At 37.9% G+C, this 24,457-nt stretch overlaps 1 protein-coding gene across 4 annotated transcripts in view; it reads left to right on the forward strand.

Annotated features, from left to right (window-relative positions):
* The window catches only part of slc12a5b (solute carrier family 12 member 5b), a 53,801-nt gene that overhangs the window by 10,588 nt on the left and 18,756 nt on the right, over positions 1-24,457 (forward strand). For all 4 annotated transcript variants that reach the window (XM_057827525.1, XM_057827531.1, XM_057827507.1 and 1 more), the window contains exons 2-4: positions 21,897-22,000; positions 22,071-22,211; positions 22,319-22,465. In XM_057827525.1, coding sequence (XP_057683508.1) covers positions 21,897-22,000; positions 22,071-22,211; positions 22,319-22,465 — 392 coding nt within the window. The remainder of the gene's footprint in view (positions 1-21,896; positions 22,001-22,070; positions 22,212-22,318; positions 22,466-24,457) is intronic.

Below are 24,457 nucleotides of genomic sequence, written 5' to 3' on the forward strand. Positions count from 1 at the left end.
GAGGTTTACCCATGTTGACAATTACAGGCCTCTCTAATCTTTTCAAGTAGGAGAACTTGCACAATTGGTGGTTGACTAAATACTTATTTGCCTCACTGTATAGCTTGCCTAATGGGTACAGTTCTCCTCAGCCCAATGGGTATCACAAAAATAAGTACTTGCCTTCACTTCCTTGACTCTCAAAGTATACCTGAGAGAAAAACAAAATTGTTCACCCTCATAAACAACTCTTAAAACAACTAAAGAGAGCAACACTCTGTGTTGTTCTAGCTTGTACTGACCTGCCAACAATAACAACCTTTTAAACCAGATTTCTCGTTTGATTGTAATCGGACGGACTTTAATTACCCACAAAGGAAATTTCCAAGTCAGTTAGTTTTTGCAAGTTGCCAAGAAATGATACATATTCTACAAAAGCTATATAAACAATGGTTAAAATTACATTAGGTAGGTACTAACTCACCTCAACCTTGTAGTTTCTATTTTTCATTTGTCTGACGTCCTCCTTCTAACACACAAATATTTAATGTTCTTTTTGAGTTGTAGGAGTTGAGACCCTTTTTTCACAGACTTTGGTAACCCGAGGGGGGGGGGGAATGTGACTGAGCTTCCTTAGAAAAAGCCATGGTGTTCACATCTAATTTACTGTATATGGAGATGTGATTTTTTTTTTTGTCCCACATCATTTAAGACGTTTACTTGTAGTTCCCCTCTCAAAATTTGAACTTTACAGGTTATAAAAATTGGCATTAATTACAGTATTTCGGTGCTTGGGACCTTGTGTTTTTTGTTATACTACAAAACTTGTGTGTAGCCATTTTATGGCTATAGTATGTGTTTGAAATTGGAGATGAGTCATAATTTAATTGTGGACCAAGTTTGAGTTTTCTTGTATTTCAAAGCAGTAATTAAGTATGAGTCATTATTCTGGATGTGTTTCAGCCAGTTGCCTGTGATTTATTATAATTCCTTATGTTTTTGTCGATGATGAACAACTTGTATTTGTTCTGGCTTCCAGTTTCATTTTTTAACACAGTTAGTTGATCATAGTTAAGTCAAGTCTAACGATATGTCAGGATTTAATGTGTAAGAGAAACAAAAGCAAGTGGACCCGAGTGGCCAAACTCCAGATGTCAACACAAAACAAAGCCAAGTACAAAACCGGATCACAGCATGCTGCTGTTTATTAGTTGCTTCACAGTAGTGAATCACAGATTTTTCAATTTAGCCACATGTTGAGGAGAACGAAGGTCATTTCAATGACAAATATTGGTCAGCATTATATAAGAGAATAAAATGACACTATTCGTGCTTAATGTAGGGGTTAGGCTTTGCGACTGTTATGCAAGAAAAGCACATGATGGACACTAATACAAAAGTTGAATTAGGTCAATTAGTTAATTGGCTGATGTTTACAACAATACGTGTCCCAATCCATTTTGACTGTTTAAGTGGATTGTAGGTCTATTGTCGTAAGTAGAGGTGTGACAAAATATCGAAATGGTGATATATCGTTATATTTTCTATCCCAAAAGGTTATCGATATGCTCCTGCAAGAATGAGATATCGTTTTTAAAAGGTGTCAATGTCTTTAAAAAAAAAAAAAAAAAAAAAAAAAAGGAACCAACAACTTGCTACCAAAATCTTCCACCATAATAGTGTCTCAGTAAACTCTAAGGCTGCATTGACTGTGCTCGACGCCCAATCCATTTAGACTGGGAGCGTATGTTCATTTAAAACCAGAGCATTCAGTCATTCTGTCCGATTTTCAGCGCATTTACAGGCAGTGTTGTTAAAGGGTATTATAATACTAAGGGGCTGTGAGATATTCAATATAACCGTTATGTGGCAAGATAACAAATATTAATAAAGTTAACAAAAAAATTAATCACATTCATGAGCAATTATCGAAAATAGATCGAAAATTATCAACATTTCCGAAAGTATTCCGGAAACAGCGGAATGGGGCTTTGACGTCACTAAAAGTAAACAAAAGGTCGAGGCAGGTGCCATTGTTGTTTATCGACGAGAGTTGCATTCGTGTTGTCATGCTATGTGGTGTACAAATAGCCATTTGTCGCAATGTAGTACCCATGAGTTCCCGAACGCGAGAAAAAGAGCTGGACTACGCAGACAATGAGTAAAGTTCGTCCGTGCTAAGAGGGCTAATTTTGCAGACTCAGCCTCCGGCACGGTTCTGTGTAGTGCGCATTTTACACCTGAAAGCTATTCGAACTATGGACATATGAAATCACGTTTTGCTAAGAAATTGCTGCTGAAAGCAGATGCGTTGCCCACCATACACGCGCAGCCACCTAAATGTCCCGAGATATCAAAAAAGAGGACGATGACTGGCACTGATGAGACCACCCCACCACCCCAGGCTAAGCAAAGGAGGGGAGCAGGCAAGCTCGAAATGGCCAAAGTGAGTACTCTTTAATAATATCAAGCATTGGATATAGGACTGGACACATGCATAAATTATCGCTCGTAAAATACATACAACAAATCCTCTAATCCCATTCATATTTATGTCTGTTGGCAGAGCGAAAACCTATGATAGTACAATAAATGATAATTATTCTATAAATTACTTTATTTTGCGGTCACGGTGTATCAGCTTCACAAAAAGAAATGCAAAACAAACCATTCGGTGTTTCCCACACGATCTGTTGCCGGTGTTTCATCAGTGTGATTGCTCCCCTCAATGATCCTTTCATTATGCTGCATTGGATTTCGTTTGGGCTCAAATTGATAACCCAAAACACCAAAGAAAGGTTCATAACTCTCCTCGTCACCATTAGAAGAACGTTCATTACGTCGGATTCGTCACTGCAACTAGGAACAAAATTGTCCGCCATCATCGCCGCCATTCAGTACTAAGCACTGAGCCGGTTGTTTCCTTGTTGTGACATCACGCACACAATATGCTAGATTTCCGGGATCTCGGGCGCCGGTCATTTTAGCTTGACAATCGATCCAAATTTCTGTCATTTTCTTGGTGTTGCGATGTGTGTAATTACACGAAGTGGCATGATATGAATCCTAAAGGCATGCGTTTATGGATAAATGATTGAATATTAGCATTTCCCCAAATGTTGTTATACCCTTTAATATGCAAATTCACATGACTGGAGACCGGAAGTAACCAAATAAAAGCTGGTAGAGCAGCTCATAATGTGTTTACGTTGCTTGAAAATGAATAAAACCTACTCAACGGTGACAGTCTGCTCTTAGACATGAGTCATTGTGATAATAACAATATATAGGTAAAATACATATTTAGGAGAAACTATTTAAAGAGTCTTTTGTGTGCTCCAACTTCTATTTTGTTACTTCCGGTCTCCAGTCATGTGAATTTGCATATTAAGCTAAATATTTAGTTCCAGTTGTCTCCAGATTTAGCATTTAGGACATAGGATATAAATTTAGGATTTTAATTAAATATTTACTTCTGGATTTAAACATTTAGGTAGAGAACCTCTTATTTAAAAATGAAAATTTAAGTTGCTAAATAATTTTGTAAATGTGCAAAAAAAAAGTAACAAAAAATTTCATACCACGTTTTCAACAATGTGTGGCGCTAAATGTGAGAAAATGTTGTCGTAATTTTCAGCACGTGCTGCTTTACAAACGCCGCCCCATAGTTTTTCTTTTCTGTTTATTATTTGTTTGTAGAATATCCTAGAATGATTTCCCGACCAATGTATCGATAATCGTTGTATCGCCATATACCGCCATACCGCAAACCGTATCGTATCGTGAGGTACCAAGAGGTCCCCACTCCTAGTAGTAAGTAAACTTAAACATGTTCACTTGAGATGATTACAAAACACATTCAAAGTTTATTACTCATAAGGCATTCAAAGTATATTACCCATACTTTTGTAACACAGAGGAACTGTAATGTCAAGTATGTATGAAGAACAAAAACCGATGCTGAGTGCACACCACAAAATGCTTCAGTGCCCTTCATGGTCTGGAACAGTTCCCTTACGTTAAGTTTGATTGGCCTCCCAGTGCTACATGGCAAAATTATTTGTATTTATGCCAAAAATAAACATTGCAAACCCTGAAAGTATCAAATTGCTTAGATGCTGATCTACCGTTGTGTGTGGAAAAAGGGAAAGCTGACCTTTCATCTGACAATATTCAGCATTCATAAGGTTATTTTGGAAACAAACGGCTCCTGCTAGACATTATACACTTGATACAAACACAGGGAGCTTAGATGAACTAATCCACTCTCCACTGTTGCCAGATGTCACAAGCCTGTCCGCAGTCATGGCAATATGAATCCATTTCTCTGATTGCCCATACATTAATATAGCCTGCTGTAATTTCCATGAATGAGAACTCGCATGAAATGGTCACTGTATATGGCTGTGAAGAGAAAAGGTTTTTTCTACACATTCAATATTCTTCACAGGCATTTTTTTTAATTGCAAAGACCTTTTTAGACCATGACGTTGCCATCGTAACGCGGAAGTGGGACATTATACAGACGCCCTCGCATACAATCCATTGTATTTCTCTGGTAATCTTTTTTTTTTAAAAAAGAACATGCCGATCAAACACTGATGCTATGGAACTTGTAGAAATGACTCTAAACATTATGACATATGAAGGATGTTTTCTTCATACGTTTCCCGAAACCTAAAACTCAGAGGAAAAAATGTGAAGAATGGATCAACTTGCGCGGACGTCCAAAAGACCAGTCTAACACCAGCAGGGTGAAGCCATTCACATTTCATATGAAGTAAACATTTTGTTGGGGGCCATGGTCCTTCAGAGGATGAAGAGGTAAGCCATTTTGATATTTTTACTTTAGCGTGGCGTTTTACAGTGCTGCTTCTGTCTGACATTGAATGACCTGAAAAAAATTAAAATGGTATCTGACTGCCACTGTTACCTTTTCTGTTGTAAAAAAAAAAAAAACTTTAGTAAGGGGGAAGTGTAAATAAATTATAGAATAAAGATTTGTTATTAATGAAAAAATTAAATGTGTTTGTTGGCTGTAACTGAGTAGCATTTGCGATCGCTACACAAAAATATCAATGTAAATTTCCCCCAAGAACGGTCAGAGATGTAAGAGGATATAATATATAAGAAAGACAGGGCATATGGTGGTAAGGATAGCTTGTTGAAACAGGAGAACGTCGTGGTCAGTGGTGTGAGGAAAAGGTGTGGATCAGGTCAGCTCTTTTTCAGTCTTCGACACTCAAGCCATCTCTTTAACTGACCATTTGTATATTCTTCTACATCTTTACCAGTGAATTTGGCACCAGGGACATCATGTTCAGACAGAATTGGTAGGTTTGGCTCAGTAAACATCTCGTTCGTACACTATTTACATGCATCTAACATGAGGGACAAACGGAAGCGTGTCCCTCCCTTAGCAACAGTTGCTAACGTCATGAATATTAATGATCGGAAGTGACGTGAAGCGTGCGGTACGCTATTAGAATGTACTATTTACATGAGTGCCTGATAGAAGCCTGAAACGCTTCAAGACTCTATGAAGATAAGAACCGTTGTTGGCCAATTTATTGCTTTGAAGGGTGAACAAAAATGTGCGATACATGCAATGCATACACCAACCTACTTTACAACAAGCAGATGTTTGGCAGGTATTGAACAATTATTTAAAAGAGAGGATTCTCAGTATTCACTGCAACTACTACTAAAAGATTTGTGTGGAACCAAACATCTATCCATTATTTGTACTGTTTATCTTTAGCTGGCTTGCGGCATGCTGTAGACTTTCCGAAATGAACTATTTTCCAGCCAATCGCAGGGAGTAAAGAGGCAAATAAACAATTACTTTCACACCGATGCTTTTTACAATTTGGATTTTATTTGTGCCATAACATACTTTTGGGATGTAAAAAACATCAAACAAACAATAACACCTAGTATTTAAAAGCATATGACCTTTCAGTCTCCCAGCTTAATGCGCAATGCTAAATAGCATTGATATTGCCTCTCTACCATTTTTCCTCGTTAAAATACATGTTACAACTTCGTTGTTTTGGAACGAAGGCAAGGACAGAACGGAGTGTTATGTCATGAATGGAAAGGGGAAATCACGCTTAGAAATATGTTTTGAACAACAAAAGCGTGCATCCCGTATTCAGCTTACAAGGAACACACTTTATCCGGTAATATCATAAAACTCAAAAATACTTTCTGATTTGTAGAATGAATGAATACTGTTTAAGAATATGCAGAAAATGTAGTGCACGGCCAGAGGCGTTGCGTCTCATTAGGAAAACCAGGCAATTGCCTAGGCCCCTGGGGGCCCCCAGAGGGCCAACAGATTTAGCACACGCAGCTTTACTGCAATGTCACAGCGACAAGTGCGACAGTGCAGTGAAAGCCTTATGTCTGAGTTCCCTGAAGGGGCCCCTTCACTCGCTTTAAACTCCCCCGCCCCCTCACGTGACTCAGAGTGAGAGTGAGCGGCGATTTGCCTTTTTTTTAAATGGCGTATATCCAAAATGAAGAGAAGTTATCCTTCTGGAAGCGACAAAAGAAAGAGAAAAAAAAGCAGAAGAAAAGAAAAGGAAGCAAGACAGCGGTGAGTGTTCTATGTTACTGTAGTTTTATGTCCCAATGTAGTAGAAGCCGAGCACTTTGAGTGTCCTAAAAAGCACTCTATGAGACCAAGGTGTTATTATTAGGGCTCTCAAATTCATCACGTTAACGGGCGGTAATTAATTTTTTAATTAATCACGTTAAAATATTTAACGCATTTAACGCACGCGCTGGACAACCCACTTATGCATTGCCGCAAACAGACTACAATGGCGCCGTTTTATGTATATTGAGAGCTAAGAGGCAGAGACATGCCGCGCTATTTATTGGCATAAGCTTTGGCATCTCTTCCACAACACTTATAACTATTGTGGCGAGTGACGTGGGGTAGAATGACAGCAGATAATTTTTTTTCTTAACACCCTGTATTGAACACAACACAGAGAAGATATACCATTTGCAGCCACCACTGACAGTCATGGTTACCCAACTTCCCATCATGCATTTAGGCGGAACAGAGTAGAGTATACTAGAGTATCATTTACTGAAAGCAAAAAAATAACAAAACACAAAAGCACAAAAGTAACAACAATAATATTAATATCTCTCAAAAAAAATAATGTTCACAAAAACAAAAGCGCTCAATGCAAAGGGAACTGGCATTCCCAATCAAAATAGCTATGCAAAATAATACTCAGACTCTATTCAAACATTTCGTTTAGCTCAGCAAATACACTAGATGTCAATATTTACTCACACTATACAAACTATTAGAGGTCTCGTACGATGTGAAGTCAACACTCAAATGAATGTAAGGTACAATGAACCCAGAAACTACGGCGTCAGTCGAGGGGCAAAACGCACTAGAAAAACTTGGCGAGATCTCTAAATAAATTAAAACTCGCCCTTGACACCTTGTGGTGTATTTCAATCACTACCTTCCACAATGGCGAGCTATTAATTTATATTTTGAATGAAATTTTTACAAATTTTATTAAAACGAAACGTACAGAGGGGTTTTAATATAAAACTACAATAACTTGTACTCACATTTATCTTTTAAGAATTACAAGTCTTTCTATCCGTGGATCCCTTTCACAGAAAGAATGTTAATAATAATGCCATCTTGTGGATTTATCGTTAAAATAAACAAATACAGCACTCATGTACAGTATGTTTAATGTATATATCCGTCTTATCTTATCTTTCCATTCCAACAATAATTTACAGAAAAATGGCATATTTTAGAGATGGTTTGAATTGCAATTAATTACAATTAATTTTTAAGCTGTGATTAACTCAATTAAAAACTTTAATCGTTTAACAGCCCTACTTATTATACTTTTATTAAATATGCTATTGCTCCAAGTCCAACTGTCCCCCTTACTTACACACGCTCGAAGGGCCCCATGTTGCTTGTTGCCTGGGGACCCCGGGGACCCTTGCTACGCCTCTGTGCACGGCTGTCCTGCTTTGTGACATGACAGAACACTCACACACGAGTATGACAAAATAAAATCGCCAAATCTCATTGGTCGAGGCACTTTCACTTGTCAGGAAGGTAACGGGGTACAACATAGCAGCATGGACAACAAAAACAAAAAACACGGTGAGGCAAAAGTTTTCTTTCGTAACAAGTGACCTACCTCAGAGTTTATGTTTGCACTTTTCTTACTGCACAAAATGTTATGCTTTTGCATATTTACCCCCTAATTTCTATGTTCATGCCGCCATGATTAATCATACCGTGTCTTTAAAAAATAAACTATTTCATAGCTGCCATCACATTCGAAAGTGCGGACTTCAAACTCTCTCCCAGATTTTATTTGGCACCAACAGACCATGGAAAACTGGAGATATGATCGTTTCAATTTGATGGTAGAAAATATGTTTATGTGCATGTGTGCACAATGTACACTAGACTATATTAGAAGGCACTCATGTTCAAGACGGAACACCTGACATCTGAATATTTTTTTCACCCCAAATTAAATGATTTTGGTGTATTTTCTGCCCCAAAATGGTAATGTTACATGTATATAGAAAGAAAATAACAAGTTTTTAAAATAATAATACTGTAATAATAACATTACAGCCAAACAACTACAACCAAAAAACGGCTCATGACCGTAAGGGTTTATGTATAGTTTTAAACTAAAGCCTGAGTTATGCCCCGCGTTGCGGTGACGGCACAGCGACTACGGCGTCATTCGACATTCGATGGTTCTCCGGCCAGGTGACGTGTTGCTCTGTAATTCACTGCCAAGCCACTAGAGAGGTGTTACGTTATCTTTGTACGGTTCTGGGGCATGCTTGTTGACTTCCTCTTGTCTAGTTTAATGGAGAAAAAAAATAAACAATGCAAGATGGAACGCTTGAATGTGGATCTTCAGCTCATTAACATAGAATAAATGTTGATCATACAAATGTTGAGGCGCAGGCGACGCAGAAGACGGTTTCAAGGCGGTCTGTCCAACTTTTGATGCCTCATAGAGAGTTCTAGCCTCGGGTGAAAACCAGCTAGCTGTGGCGGCTAGCTTCAAACTGGTGTCAAGCACTGCGTCCAGCGTTTTGTCCGAGGTCTGCAAAGCCCTCCAGCCCGATTTGTGGCCCTGTTCTACAACCAGCCAGTGGGATGCCATAGCAGATTTCTGGCGGCTATGGAAATCCCCAAACTGCGTTGGAATCCTTGATGTTAACGTTATCATAAAAGCACCGAGGCAACTCTCAATCAGTGATGATGTATCGTGTGTGAACTGTCTGTTGTTGAAAATTAAACATCAAAACAACTCTTTTGACACCAAACCTGTGCTTTATTTTTCATATACTTGAAGTGTGACACGTAAATAAGTCACACACTCACAGCAAACATATGTACACAATAAATGATGAAGTGCACCAACCAAAAATGCGACATAAAGTGATAAAAAGCTGGCAGTTTTTGGCCGACTGGGTCACCACTTCGTGTGGCCACTCGATTCCGAACACACACGTCTCGGTTGTTCTTCCATTTTTTTATTCAGTTGCTGACCTTGCCATTTGGCAATCTTTATGATGTCTTGACGGGACTTGCTCTTCGATGATACTCCCATCGGCTTGGTCCATTTTTGCGTGTTGAAAAATAATGTTTTACAATGGCGATGATTTCACGCTGAAGTGGAAACAACGGTCTAAGCGGACCAATAACACTCCATTTCCGCCATGTCATATGCGTTGACGTGACACTAGGGTTTAAAAAATAAATAGGTACACGTCAGGCTACGGCACGGGGTCGTAAATCGGGTCTTCCATAACGCCGCAGGTCTGATGCTGAAGCATAACTCGGCCTTAAGCAGGACAGCTTTTTAATTTATTTCGACTAAATTTGGTTTGATAATCATTGTTTTGCCACGTATCACTCACATATGCACCCAATTAATTCAAGTTTGAGTCCTTTTTTTTTTCATCGTTGGCAACCTTGCATAGTCCTCAACTAAGATAATTACTCAATGTCTATTTTGACCAACCACATACGTAACTTAGCCTTGATAACGTCATACAATAGTTGTCATGATTTACGTGTACAGTATATCTGTAATATACTGTATGTGACACACACAATAGCTGCACAATCACAAATAATTAATAATGATGCATAGATTCTTTAGTTCATTATAATCTATAAACCGATCTAATCACTGTCCATTTTTGTTAACTGTAATATCACAATGTGTTAAATAGAAAGAACACTCAAAAATGATATTGGGAAGGCTGGAACATGATGCTATTTTCAGTTTGTTTTGATAGGAAAAAATGATTTGTGATACGAGCGTTATGTGTTACAAATGTGGTCACGGAACAAATTGAACTTTTATCTCAACGCACCACTGCACTAACCACAGAAATGAAGCAAGACATATGTTGGCTTTGGCAATAGTGCTTATAAAGTTACACATTGACAGAAAATGCATATATTTTTCTTGCTCCAAAACAGAAGTACACTACTGGCCAAAAGTATTGGCACCCTTGCAATTCTGTCCGATGAAGCTCAATTTCTCCCAGAAAATGATTGCAATTACAAATGCTTTGGTAGTAATTTCTTCCTTTTTTTGCTTACAATAAAAAACACAAAAGAGAATGGAAAAAAATGAAATCATTATAATTTTACACAAAACTCCAAAAATGGGCCAGACAAATGTATTGGCACCCTCAGCCTAATACTTGGTAGCAGAACCTTTGTACAAAATAACTGCGAACAACCGTTTCCAGTATCCATCAAGGAATTTTTTACAAAGCTCTGCTGGAATTTTAGACCATTGGCCAACTGCCCCAGGTCTCTGAGATTTAAAGGGTGCCTTCTCCAATCTGCATTTCAGATCTCTCCACAGGTGTTCCATGGGATTCATGTCTGGACTTATTGCTGGCCACTTTAAAAGTCTCCAGTGCTTTCTCTCAAACCATTTTCTAGTGCTTTTTGAGGTGTGTTTTGGATCATTGTCCTGCTGGAAGACCCATGACCACTGAGGGAGATCCAGCTTTCTCATATTATGCTCACAAATTTGTTGGTAGTCTTCAGAGTTCATAATGCCATGTACACGGTCAAGCAGTCCAGTGCCAGAGGGTGCAAAGCAACCCCAAAACATCAAGGAACCCCTGCCATGTTTGAATGTGGGGACCGTGTTCTTTTCCTTGAAGGCCTCGGGGGTTTTTTTCCTGTAAACTCTATGTTGATGCCTTTTCCCAAAAGCTCTACTTTTGTCATATCTGACCAGAGAACATTCCTCCAAATGTTTTTGGCTTTGTCAGGTAAGTTTTGGAAAACTCCAGCCTGGCTTTTTTATGTCTCTGGACCAGAATTGGGGTCTTCCTGGGTATCCTACCATAGAGTCCCTTTTCATTCAGATGCCGACGGACAGTACGGGTTGACACCGTTGTACCCTCAGACTGCAGGACAGCTTGAACATATTTGGATGTTAGTCGAGGTTCTTTATTCACCATCCGAGCAATGTTTTGTTGAAATCTCTTGTCAATTTTTCTTTTCCATCCACATCTAGGGAGGTTAGCCACAGTGCCATGGGCTTTACACTTATTGATGACACTGCGCACGGTAGACACAGGAACATTCAGGTCTTTGGAGATGGACTTGTAGCCTTGAGATTGCCTATGCTTCCTCACAATTTATTTTCTCAAGTCCTCAGGCAGTTCTTTGGTCTTCTTTCTTTTCCCCATGCCTTAAGTGGTACACACAAGGACACAGGTTGAGTCAACTTTAATCCATTTTAACTGGTTGCAAGTGGATATAGTTATTGCCACCACCTGTTATGTGCCACAGGTAAGTAAAAGGTGCTGTATCACATGATAACATCACATGATTTTTCAAGGTTTGCCAATACTTTTGTCTGACCCATTAGTGAATTTTTGTGTAAAATGATCATGATTTCATCCCCCGCCCCCCCCCACCCCCACACCCCCATTCTCCTTTGTGTTTTTTCATTGCAAGAAAAATAAATGAAGATATTACTACCAAAGCATTTGTAATTGCAATCATTTTCTGGGAGAAATTGAGAATTATCTGACAGAATTGCAGGGGTGCCAATACTTTTGGCCAACAGTGTACCTTTCATTTTACTTGCATTTTCAGGTTGTAATGATTATGATTAAGCCCTGTAATTGAGCATAATCACATGTAACAGAGTGTTACAATTACAGTGGAGTGCAAAAATAGGTATACAGTACTACATGAATACGCAACAGTTCTTTGCATAAAAATATTTGTGTGCATGATTTTTTTCATAACAGTACACCTACTTTTGCACCCAGCTGTTTATATAGTGGCCCTCATGATGTCAAATAAATATTTTAATATTGTTGCGTATCAATGAAATATTGAAACTAATGAGGAGAACAGCGTTTTGGCCTTCCATCCTGGCATATCAAATTCAGCATTGTAGTACAGCAGGAATGTGAAGGACAGCCAAGGTGGTGTTTCATCAGGGAGTGAAGCAAGGATAAATCCTGTCAGTGATCATCCATAATCCTCACAATGTGTTTTAGTGCCTCTTCAATTACTCCACTCTGAATGAAGAGTGTGTCGCACCATGACTTTAATCTATATGGAGCGAGTAGGTCAGGATGTCAAAGTTGGATTACAGAGGTTTTAACACATTGTCTTCATTTAAATAGATCTACTTCATTTTCTGTAATATGTATTAGAATGTGAAGTGCAGTGGTTAAGTGGTTAGCCTCAACACATTATATTTCTAGTAAAATGGCAATTTAACCAAAAAGAACTGTTGAGAAAAACATTGTACAGGACCTGGCACAAAACAAGGCAATCGATGGGCAAGAAGGCCTTCATCATATGGATATATAAAATACTATATACAGTCATAGTGAGCAAGACATTGGTTATTTTTGTTTTGCTACGTCTGATTTTGTACTGGTATGTGTCACTTGAAGGTATTTGTATTGTAACCATTTATTGACAATTCTTAGAACTACATTAAGGTAGAAAATAAAAAATTTTAAACACATAAAATGACAAATCCGGCGAGTGCGACTTTTTTAAATTTTTTAGCCTCAAATATTTTTTCGCATTCAAAAACTCTTTTTCTATGATTGAAATTTCTTTTTTTTTTTTTTTTGATTGAAATGATTTTTCTTTTGAAAATAAACTTTTTTTCGTATGAAGCAACTTAATTTTCGATTGCATAATAAATACACAAATGTCCTTCCCAAAATGTGGCCCAATCATAAAATCACATCACTTATATCAAAAAAGTTTTTAAAAAAAAATTTTTTTTTAAGCATCAAACAAAGAAAAATAAAACAAAAATAGCTTTCAAATCCATTTTTTGGGGTTTCAAATTTATTATTGCACTCAAACACATTTTTTTGATTGAAGTGCCTTTTTTATTGAAAATATATTTTTGATTGATGCAACATTTTGTTTTGATTAAAGCATTTTTTTTTTTTTGATTGAATAATGAAGGCACAAATTTACCTCCATATGGCCCCACCCAGGGGATACAATTTTTGACTGAGCTAACTACATTGGCACGACACCGACGGGCGTAACATATTCAATGGATGATGATCTTGGTGAAAGGTTGCCCTGCCAGCAACCTGATTTAGAATTCCCCTCAAGAATAATGGGAAACAAAAAAACGCTCATTTTCAACTTATTATTATAAACATTGGGTATATGGGTAAATATGGGTAAACCTCAACCATGAGAGACAGAATGTGGGGAAAAAAAACAGAAAATCATATTGTTTGATTTTTAAAGCATTTATTTGCAAATCATGGTGGAAAATAAGTATTTGGTCAATACCAAAAGTTCATCTCAATACTTTGTTATGTAGCCTTTGTTGGCTATAACGGAGGCCAAACGTTTTCTGTAACTCTTCACAAGCTTTTCACACACTATTGCTGGTATTTTGGCCCATTCCTCCATGCAGATCTCTTTTAGAGCAGTGATGTTTTGGGGATGTCGTTGGGCAACACGGACTTTCAACTCCCTCCACAGATTTTCTATGTGGTTGAGATCTGGAGACCTAGAAATGCTTCTTACGAAGCCACTCCTTTGTTGCCCTGGCTGTGTGTTTGGGATCATTGTCATGCTGAAAGACCCAGCCGCATCTTATCTTCAATGCAACTGCTGATGGAAGGGGATTTTCACTCAAACTCTCTCAATAGATGGCCCCATTCATTCTTTCCTTTACACAGATCATTCGTCCTGGTCCCTTTGCAGAAAAAAAGCCCCAAAGCATGATGTTTCCACCCCCAGGCTTCACAGTGGGTATGGTGTTCTTCGGATGCAATTCAGTATTCTTTCTCTTCCAAACACGAGAACCTGTGCTTCTACCAAAAAGTTCTATTTTGGTTTCATCTGACCATAACACATTCTCCCAGTCCTCTTCTGGATCATCCAAATACTCTCTAGCGAACCGCAGACGGGCCTGGATGTGTACTGGCTTCAGCAGGTGGACACATCTGGCAGTGCAGGATTTGAGTCCCTGGTGGCGCATTGTCTTACTGATAGTAGCCTTTGTTACTGTGGTCCCAGCTCTCTGTAGGTCATTCACTAGGTCCCCCCCCCCCCCGTGTGGTTCTGGGATTTTTGCTCACCGTTCTTGTTATCATTTTGACGCCACGAGGGAGATTAGCAGTGGTCTTGTATGTCTTCCATTTTCTAATAATTGCTCCCACAGTTGATTTCTTTACACCAAGCTTTACTATTGCAGATTCAGTCTTCCCAGCCTGGTGCAGGTCTACAATTTTGTCTCTGATGTCCTTCAACAGCTCTTGGCTATAGTGAAGTTTGGAGTGTGACTGACTGAGTTGTGGACAGGTGTCTTTTATACCGATAATGAGTTAAAACAGGTGCCATTAATACAGGTAATGAGTGGAGCCTTGTTACACCTCGTTAGGAGAGGTTCGACCGCTTTGACAGCCAGAAATCTTGCTTGTTTGTAGGTGACCAAATACTTATTTTCCACTTTAATTTGGAAATAAATTCTTTAAAAATCAAACAATGCGATTTTCTTTTTTTTCCCACATTCTATCTCTCATGGTTGAGGTTTAGCCATGTTGACAATTACAGGCCTCTCTAATCTTTTCAAGTAGGATAACTTGCACAATTGGTGGTTGACTAAATACTTATTTGCCCCACTGTATGTTCTGTTATTGACATTGTTCTCCACTGTTACACATCGGAAAAATTATATACTGTTTTTTTTTTCTTTTTTCTTGTTAAAAAAATTGTGAAAATTGTTAAAAAAGATTATGTCTGCTGGGATGTACTTGATCAAAATGTTGTCTGTCCCTTTAATGTGCTAAAGTGTTCATAAGTCGCTGGGATCATGCTCTTGAGAATGTTTATCAAGGATGCAGAAAAAAACTATCACAAGTGTCTAGCCACAAAAATACCCCTTAATCTTCTCTATAGTTACAGCACGATTCAATCTTAAATGAGAGCTGATGAAATGCAGTATAATGCATATCAATTATTAGCAGATGCGTGTTAACATATATACAGTTTAGCCTATACAGCCTGTCAAGGCTAAATAGAGTTATGAGATGAGAAGGTTTTGGGCTGAACTTTAAAAAAAAAAAAAAAAAAAGAGCAAATACAGTTTGATCATTTTTTTCATGGCAGTCCTAAAACTAAATTGTTCCAACATGAATTGTCTATGCCTACATTCATCTTATCTGGATCTGATTTCATGACCAACAAGTAGCAAGAAATTATAAACCTATACACCATGGTGTGCACTGAAGATAAATTAAACACATGGCTTAGATTAAGAATAGTTGCCAGAGATAATTGTGTGATGCTAGTCAATGCATATGTTTCGCTTCCCATGGCTAACCCCCTTCAAGTTTTTCTAAGCTCCATTACATCCGGTCAGAATGAGTTGCATTCAACCTTTTGACTGTGGCTCACTCGGTTTCAAATTAACACAACAATGTGGTGATTTTTTTGGCAGTTAAAAATATGTGGGACATCCATAACAGACCAATTCCTCTTGCCAAAGTTGAGTACGAAAGCATATAGCAACCACGAAGCATGCAAGTACTTACTGTAAATAAGAATAATGATTTGTGTTTCCACATCACATCGACAATAAATTCAGATTCACTCAACTTGTAAGAGGTTTGTTTTTCAATGTCTGTTGCAATCAATCAACAAAAAGCAAAAAGGTCAAAATCAGACGAACCACGTCAGATTCATTCGATAGTTAAAGTTTAATGATAAGGTTGCTTCCATCAAAGAAAAATCTGCACTGAGCAGAATTCGCAAACTAACAACTAACTTTTCATGTAATATTCAAATATACAGTGCCTTGCAAAAGTATTCGGCCCCCTTGAACCTTGCAACCTTTCGCCACATTTCAGGCTTCAAACATAAAGATATAAAATTTTAATTTTTTGTCAAGAATCAACAACAAGTGGGACACAATCGTGAAGTGGAACAAAATCTATTGGATAATTTAAACTTTTTTAACAAATAAAAAACTGAAAATTGGGGCGTGCAATATTATTCGGCCCCCTTGCTTTAATACTTTGTAGAGCCACCTTTTGCTCCAATTACACCTGCAAGTCGCTTGGGGTATGTTTCTATCAGTTTTGCACATCGAGAGACTGACATTCTTGCCCATTCTTCCTTGCAAAACAGCTCAAGCTCAGTGAGGTTGGATGGAGAGTGTTTGTGAACAGCAGTCTTCAGCTCTTTCCACAGATTCTCGATTGGATTCAGGTCTGGACTTGGCCATTCTATCACCTGGATACGTTTATTTTTGAACCATTCTATTTTAGATTTGGCTTTATGTTTTGGATCATTGTCCTGTTGGAAGATAAATCTCCGTCCCAGTCTCAGGTCTTGTGCCGATACCAACAGGTTTTCTTCCAGAATGTTCCTGTATTTGGCTGCATCCATCCTTCCGTCAATTTTAACCATCTTCCCTGTCCCTGCTGCAGAAAAGCAGGCCCAAACCATGATGCTGCCACCACCATGTTTGACAGTGGGGATGGTGTGTTCAGGGTGATGAGCTGTGTTGCTTTTACGCCAAACATATCGTTTTGCATTGTGGCCAAAAAGTTCAATTTTGGTTTCATCTGACCAGAGCACCTTCTTCCACATGTTTGGTGTGTCTCCCAGGTGGCTTGTGGCAAACTTTAAACGAGACTTTTTATGGATATCTTTGAGGAATGGCTTTCTTCTTGCCACTCTTCCATAAAGGCCAGATTTGTGCAGTGTACGACTGATTGTTGTCCTATGGACAGACTCTCCCACCTAAGCTGTATATTTCTGCAGTTCATCCAGAGTGATCATGGGCCTCTTGGCTGCATCTCTGATCAGTTTTCTCCTTGTTTGAGAAGAAAGTTTGGAAGGACGGCCGGGTCTTGGTAGATTTGCAGTGGTCTGATGCTCCTTCCATTTCAATATGATGGCTTGCACAGTGCTCCTTGAGATGTTTAAAGCTTGGGAAATCTTATTGTATCCAAATCCGGCTTTAAACTTCTCCACAACAGTATCTCGGACCTGCCTGGTGTGTTCCTTGGTTTTCATAATGCTCTCTGCACTTTAAACAGAACCCTGAGACTATCACAGAGCAGGTGCATTTATACGGAGACTTTTTGATTACACAAAGGTGGATTCTATTTATCATCATCAGTCATTTAGGACAACATTGGATCATTCAGAGATCCTCACTGAACTTCTGGCGTGAGTTTGCTGCACTGAAAGTAAAGGGGCCGAATAATATTGCACGCCCCACTTTTCAGTTTTTTATTTGTTAAAAAAGTTTAAATTATCCAATAAATGTTGTTCCACTTCACGATTGTGTCCCACTTGTTGTTGATTCTTGACAAATAAATTAAATTTCATATTTTTATGTTTGAAGCCTGAAATGTGGCGAAAGGTTGCAAGATTCAAGGGGGCCGAATACTTTTGCAAGGCACTGTACCTACATCCAATGTGTACAGAACAGTTTAATCTTTCTCTGTATACTGTAAATAATGGCAGAATGCTTCACACATCCGTGTCAACAGTAGTATAAATCTTAAGTTACATAGGTCGAGGTGAAAATATATGAGGTATTAAGTATGTGGCTTAATGTAATTGGTGTAATTCAAGCTCACTTAAGCAGTTGATTTGCACATTTTGCTCACATACAGATGTTTAAATTCAGCATTCCTCTGTGGCCTCCAGCAGCTGCTGGATAATCCCTTTCAGCCTATGTCCTATTAAGCTTTTAAAAGCTGGAACAAACTGTCCATTTTGTAATAGCCATGTCACATGAAGGTTCCAAAACCTGCCTCATACTGTATTTCAGCATTTTGCAGCCTGCAGTATCATATGAAAGTTTTTTATTTTTTTTAACTTATTACATAAACTTAACAGTAACATGTATTTTATGCTATTTAGGTTTGTTTCTTTGCTTCTGTTTTACTGGTTATTAGCCAAATATATTCCATCAGATTTCTTTGCTCTGTATAAAAAGGGCACTTCACTAAAACGTTCCCATTTTTAGGATTTCTTCAAAATCAAACAGTTGTTTGTCTTGGGTTTATACCTAGAAAACAACTTTGCCTTGCAGCAGCCCTAATGGCGAGTTCATGTCTCTGCCAACACTGCTCTGTTGTCACACTAACATAAGCATTCTACTGTCCAACAAATACTCCCAAAACGTGACACAGGAAGAAGCAAAGATAAAACCAAGGTCACATGTCCAAGATCAATTTGACCGAGGTCATTTATTTATAACTGAATTGTGATACAGGGTGGTAGGTTTGAAGTTGCCTTTCACATACAAAAGGAAGCCAAAGACAGAGAAGAAAAATACATTGACGCAACAGCTAGTAAACTTTTCCTTATTCTGAAACCAGTGGCATTCATACTTGACCACTTAAGTCACCACCTAACTCCATTTAATACCCAAAAATGTTTAATCTGTGCAGTTCTCTGCCTGTGAAGCAACGCAAGCTATATATTTCTTCAACAAAGGCTTGCAATTAATACTAAACATTAAGTATCTACGTCAGAAATGAAGAATTGTAGGGAAGATTCAAATTCCATGTCGGGATTGGGGTTGGGTCAGTCGCACAATTTGCAAACCAGCAGACAATGTCACAAGACAGTCACTCAGTTAAAATCTAGTGCTGTCAAATGTCAAAACGAGCGGTAATTAACTTTTTAATTTAATTAATTTAATTTAATCACGTTATAATATTTGACGCATGTAACGGATGTGCGAAATGACCCGCTCATGCATTGGCTCAAACAGATTACAATGACGCCATTTTTTGCACATTGAGAGCTAAGAGGCAGAGATAGGCAGTGGACACAGGCGTTCATTGTTTCAGCAACTCCTTCACAACAAACATAAGTATCATTTAGTGAAAGCAAAACAAAAATAATATTCTTATCTCTCAAAAGAAATAATGTTCACATAAAGAAAAGCTGGCATTCCCAATCTAACTAGGCCTGCAAGCAGGACTAAACGGGCCCTTGCACTTTGGCACAACTCGGACGGCACGCAGGTCAGGGTGGTGGCAGATCGTCTCCCACTCATCATCTTCTGGGAACCTAACTTTCTCGGAACTTGCCTCTTTTTTTAGGATTACAAATACATTCACAAACCTAGGTGAAAAGCCCCTATTGAAGACAGTCCTACAAAAAAGTTGGCGCTACTGAACTGTGCAGCCACGCTCATAATAAAAACCAAAATGAATCTTCTAATTGGGCCAATTCCACCAAATGCCAAATTTGGTGGGTCTATAAGCTGCCTAAGTCCCTGAGTCGTCACGGCAACAGACAGGGACGTGTGGACATGGGCCTTCAATTGTAGTCTTAGAAAAGGTCTTGAAACTTTAGTGACCAACATGGAAAGAACTGGACATGTATAAGTAAAATGAGTGACTTTCTGTTGCCACTAGTTGGCACTACAGAGTTAATGCAAATGACTCCTACCCTTCAGGGTGGGACTCTTACCAAGCACGGGAAGTTTGGCGCAGATATGTTGTATGTCTGCCAAGTTATGACATTTCAGAATTTGTGGCGAGACGAAATGGCGACGGTCCTTTTCATTTTCCTGTTTGGACCCCTCCGCCTCAACGAAACCTCAATATTTTTCACTAGGCACCTAAACACATGTCTTAAGGCTTCCCAGAAAGAGGTTTGAGGTCAATAGATTGTTTTCCCTTGGAGGAGGAGCCTGTCTCGTAAAAAAGGGCATTTCCTGTTCCCACTAGGGGGCGCCTGGCCTAATGGGTAATATTTCAATGCAGTCGTGTTCAGGCTGGGATACCTCACATACAAGCCAGATATCAAAAAGATTGAACGTTGTATGAGGGAGTTGTTAGTCATTTTCTGAATTTGGTGCTTAGCCAAAAAAATGGCCGACTTTGGCACTCCGCCCCGGTCAGGCCCGTGAATGAAAACTCACCGTTTTGAGAAGTTATGATGTCATATGTCTCATGAACATTCTCACCAATTTTAAGAAAGATCCAACTAACACTCTATGCACCAAGGTCTCAAATGTGCACCCTGTTAATCGATAAAAAATTCGGATTCAACCCAAAATAGCTGATTTCCTGTTGGGTTTGGAATATGGGTTCAAGCGACTTTTTGGAGCAGTTTTGCAATATGTATCGACTCCCCAAATTTCATAGCTTTACATTGAAAAAACTTAGAGAGGCCTTTTTATTTTTTTTTTTATTCAAGGGGGAAGGGGGCGCCACTGAGCCATTTTGTTGCATTTTTTTTCAAAACGTTGCAAAATAATTTAAATTTATGTATTTACGTATGTTCAAATTTTGGTGAGTTTTTGAGCATGTTTAGGCCTCCAAATTGGCCATTTTCATTTGCCAAAGAGAGGAAATAATTATAAGAATCCTTTGCATTACAATAAGGCTTTCGCACACTTGGTGCTCGGGCCCTAAATAGCTATGCACAATACACATAAAACTTAATCAAATTTTGGTCAAACTCTTTTCAAACATTTTGTTTAGCTCAACAAATACACTGGATAGCAATTTTTATTCACAATATACAAACTATCAGTGGTCTCGTACGTTGTGAAGCCAGCACTCAAATGAACGTGAATCACAATACACCCAGTCTAAAAAAAAAAAAACTAAGGCGTCAGTCGAGGGACAAAACACACTCATTGGCTTGATTTCTAAGCAATTTAAAACTCGTCTTTGACACCTTGTGGTGTATTTCAATCACTATCTTACGTAGTTAAAGACACTGTGGAAGAACGGCTGTGACGTCACCGCTCGGCGACGTCAACAATGGTGAGCTACTAGTTTATTTTTTGATAGAAAATTTTACAAATGTTATTAAAATGAAAACACTAAGAGGGGTTTAATATAAAATTACTATAACTTGTACTAACATTTATCTTTTAAGAACTATAAATCTTTCTACCCGTGGATCCCTTTAACAGAAAGAATGTTAGTAATGTTAATGCCATCTTGTGGATTTATTGTTATAATAAACAAATACAGTACTTATGTACAGTATGTTGAATGTATATATCCGTCTTGTGTCTTATCTTTCCATTCCAACAATAATTTACAGAAAAATATGGCATATTTTAGAGACTGTTTGAATTGCAGTTAATTACAATTAATTCATTTTTAAGCTGTGATTAACTCGATTGAAATTTTAATCGTTTGACAGCCCTATCAAAATCAAAAACAACAAATGTGTGGAAACCTAAAATGTTTGAAGGAATTCAAAACAATTGCAAGTAGATTACATGAATGTGACGTCCTTCTGACCCCACAGCCTGAGCATGTCCATACACCAACAAACCAAATTTTACAGTTCTTTATTATAAATGAGGAATCATCGATTGGTTTTTCAGGTGATGGGAACCTCAAAGAGAGCAGTCCTTTCATCAACAGCAGCGTCTCTTGTGATGTGGAGAAGAGCCAACAGTATGATGGCAAGAACATGGCCCTATTTGAGGTAAGAAACATTCGGATTTCCTGACGTTTAAGAAAATGAATTGTGAATGTGTATGTGCGTGCGCTTGCAGGAGGAAATGGACACTAGTCCCATGGTGTCATCTTTGCTTAGCAGCCTAGCCAACTACTCCAACTTACCAACTGGGAGCAAAGAGCATGAGGAAGCTGAAAACAATGAGGAGGGTGGACGACCATCTAAAAAACCTGTCACGGTAGAGAGATAAAATTGACAGCAGAGACATTATATTTTTTCATTTAACTTTTTTCAATCTATGATTATTAGAACATGTACTGATAATAGCACTTTTGTGTTTATCAGGCTCCACAACTGGGAACTCTGATGGGTGTTTACTTACCGTGTATTCAAAATATATTTGGTGTGATCCTTTTCTTGCGAATGACCTGGATGGTCGGGATTGGGGGCGTCTTTGGTTCCTTCATAATTGTCTTCATGTGTTGCTCTACAGTGAGTAGAAGTGCATGTGCTCCTCCTTGCGTATCTTCTCTGCTGTCACCACTCCGCTACAGCAATTCCACACCACTTTGCCCAAACTATCAAATTTCACTAAAAAAGAATCAACTATTGACTTGAAATCATGCATTTTTGTTCACCCACCTATGACAGGGATGTATTATACACGGGAAAAAATGTAATGATCTTCCTCATAAGTGGATTTTAAGGGGGGGCCAGGGTGGCCAGGCCCCTCCTGGTGGCCGAAAAGTGTCATTGCATGTAATTGACTTACCTAAATATATATAAAAAAAGTTGTAAAGCAATAAAACTGCAACAAAAATGAATGAAATTAACAAAAAACAATATTTTTATAACGGGTCGAAATTATTTTTCGAGCCCCTTTAGACATTTGCTTTGCATATAATTCAGAATATATATATATATATATATATATATATATATATATATATATATATATATATATATATATATATTTATAATAGAGAAAAAAATATTTTTCAAAAAATGATTTTTTTCTTAGAATTTTTTTTTTTTTTTTTTTTTTTTGATTGAAGCAACTTTTTGTGGGATTGAATGATTTAGATACAAATTTCCTAATCATAACATGGCCCAAACACAAAAAGGATTGCTTCAATCAAAGAAAAATTTTCAATGAAAAATTAAGTGTTCACATGCAAATTTTTCAATCTCAAATATTTTTTCGCATTCAAAAACTTTTTTCTATGATTGAATTTTTTTTTTTTTTTTGATTGAAGTATTTTTTCTTTTTGAAGCAACTTATTTTTTGATTGAATAATAAAGAGAAAATAAAATAAATAAATAAATCAACATTACTTCAATAAAAAAAAAAGATTTGACTTCAATCAAAAAAAAAAATCAAAGAAAAATAGCTGTCACATGCATTTTTTTGAGTTTCATATTTATTTTTGCATTCAAACACTTTTTTTTTGATTGACACACCTTCTTTTTGGTTGAAAATATATATTTTGATTGAAGCAACTTTTTTTTTTAATTATTGAAGCAACTTTTTTTTTTTGATGGAGTAATAAAGACACAAAACTACCTCCATATGACTCCGCCCAGGGGATCCAATTTTTGACTGGGGTAACTACATTGGCACGACACCGGCAGGCGTACCAAATTCAATGGATGACGATCTTGGCGAAAAGTATTGCCTAAGCCAGACATGTCCAAAGTCCGGCCCGCGGGCCAAATGCGGCCCGTGGTCAAATTTAATCCGGCCCCCAGCCTCTGTCATAAAATCAATAACATCTGGCCCGCACACAGACTTAATACATTGGTCAGCAGTACTGCAACCAGCATATGAAGTAGCTTACACACGTAATGCTGCTCCTCATTTACCCACTAAAAGGCAGCAGCACTTTAACCCTTTGCTGCCAAATGTATCACATTTGATACACCTAAAATTTCATGCTTTTCAGACTAATTTAGAGTTTTGACATTTGTTTTTTTGGAGAAAAGAAATGATGGATGCAAGTCAACACATGCATCTGCAGGTTCCATGAAAAAAAAAAAAAAAACATGATTTAGCATGGGTTGTAGATATTAGAGCGCTTATTACACATATTCATTTTGACTTTTCACAAATTTGAAAAAAAATGATTCATTAGGACCTTATTTTTCAAATTTTGGGATTCTCTGATAATTGCTTCATGTTGCAGGTATTTAAAGGCTAAGCAACATTACTCCGTGTGACCCTCTACTTTTAATTTTCTAAAATGGCGACAATCAACAAAAAAAAAAAAAAAAAAAAGTTGACTGTGAAGGCCGACGTTTCAAGGATAGGTAGAAATTGGACTATTTCTTCACTACAATACGCAACAACTGTGTCTTGCCTCATTTGCAAAGAGACAGTTGCTGTTTTTAAAGATTTCAATGTGAGGCGATATTACCAAACAAGACACGCTGACATGTACGACAAGATTACAGGGAAGATACGCAGCGAGAAATTGAAGCAACTTA

The sequence above is a fragment of the Corythoichthys intestinalis genome, chromosome 2 (assembly GCF_030265065.1).
Source record: "Corythoichthys intestinalis isolate RoL2023-P3 chromosome 2, ASM3026506v1, whole genome shotgun sequence".
In the NCBI taxonomy this organism is placed as follows: domain Eukaryota; kingdom Metazoa; phylum Chordata; class Actinopteri; order Syngnathiformes; family Syngnathidae; genus Corythoichthys; species Corythoichthys intestinalis.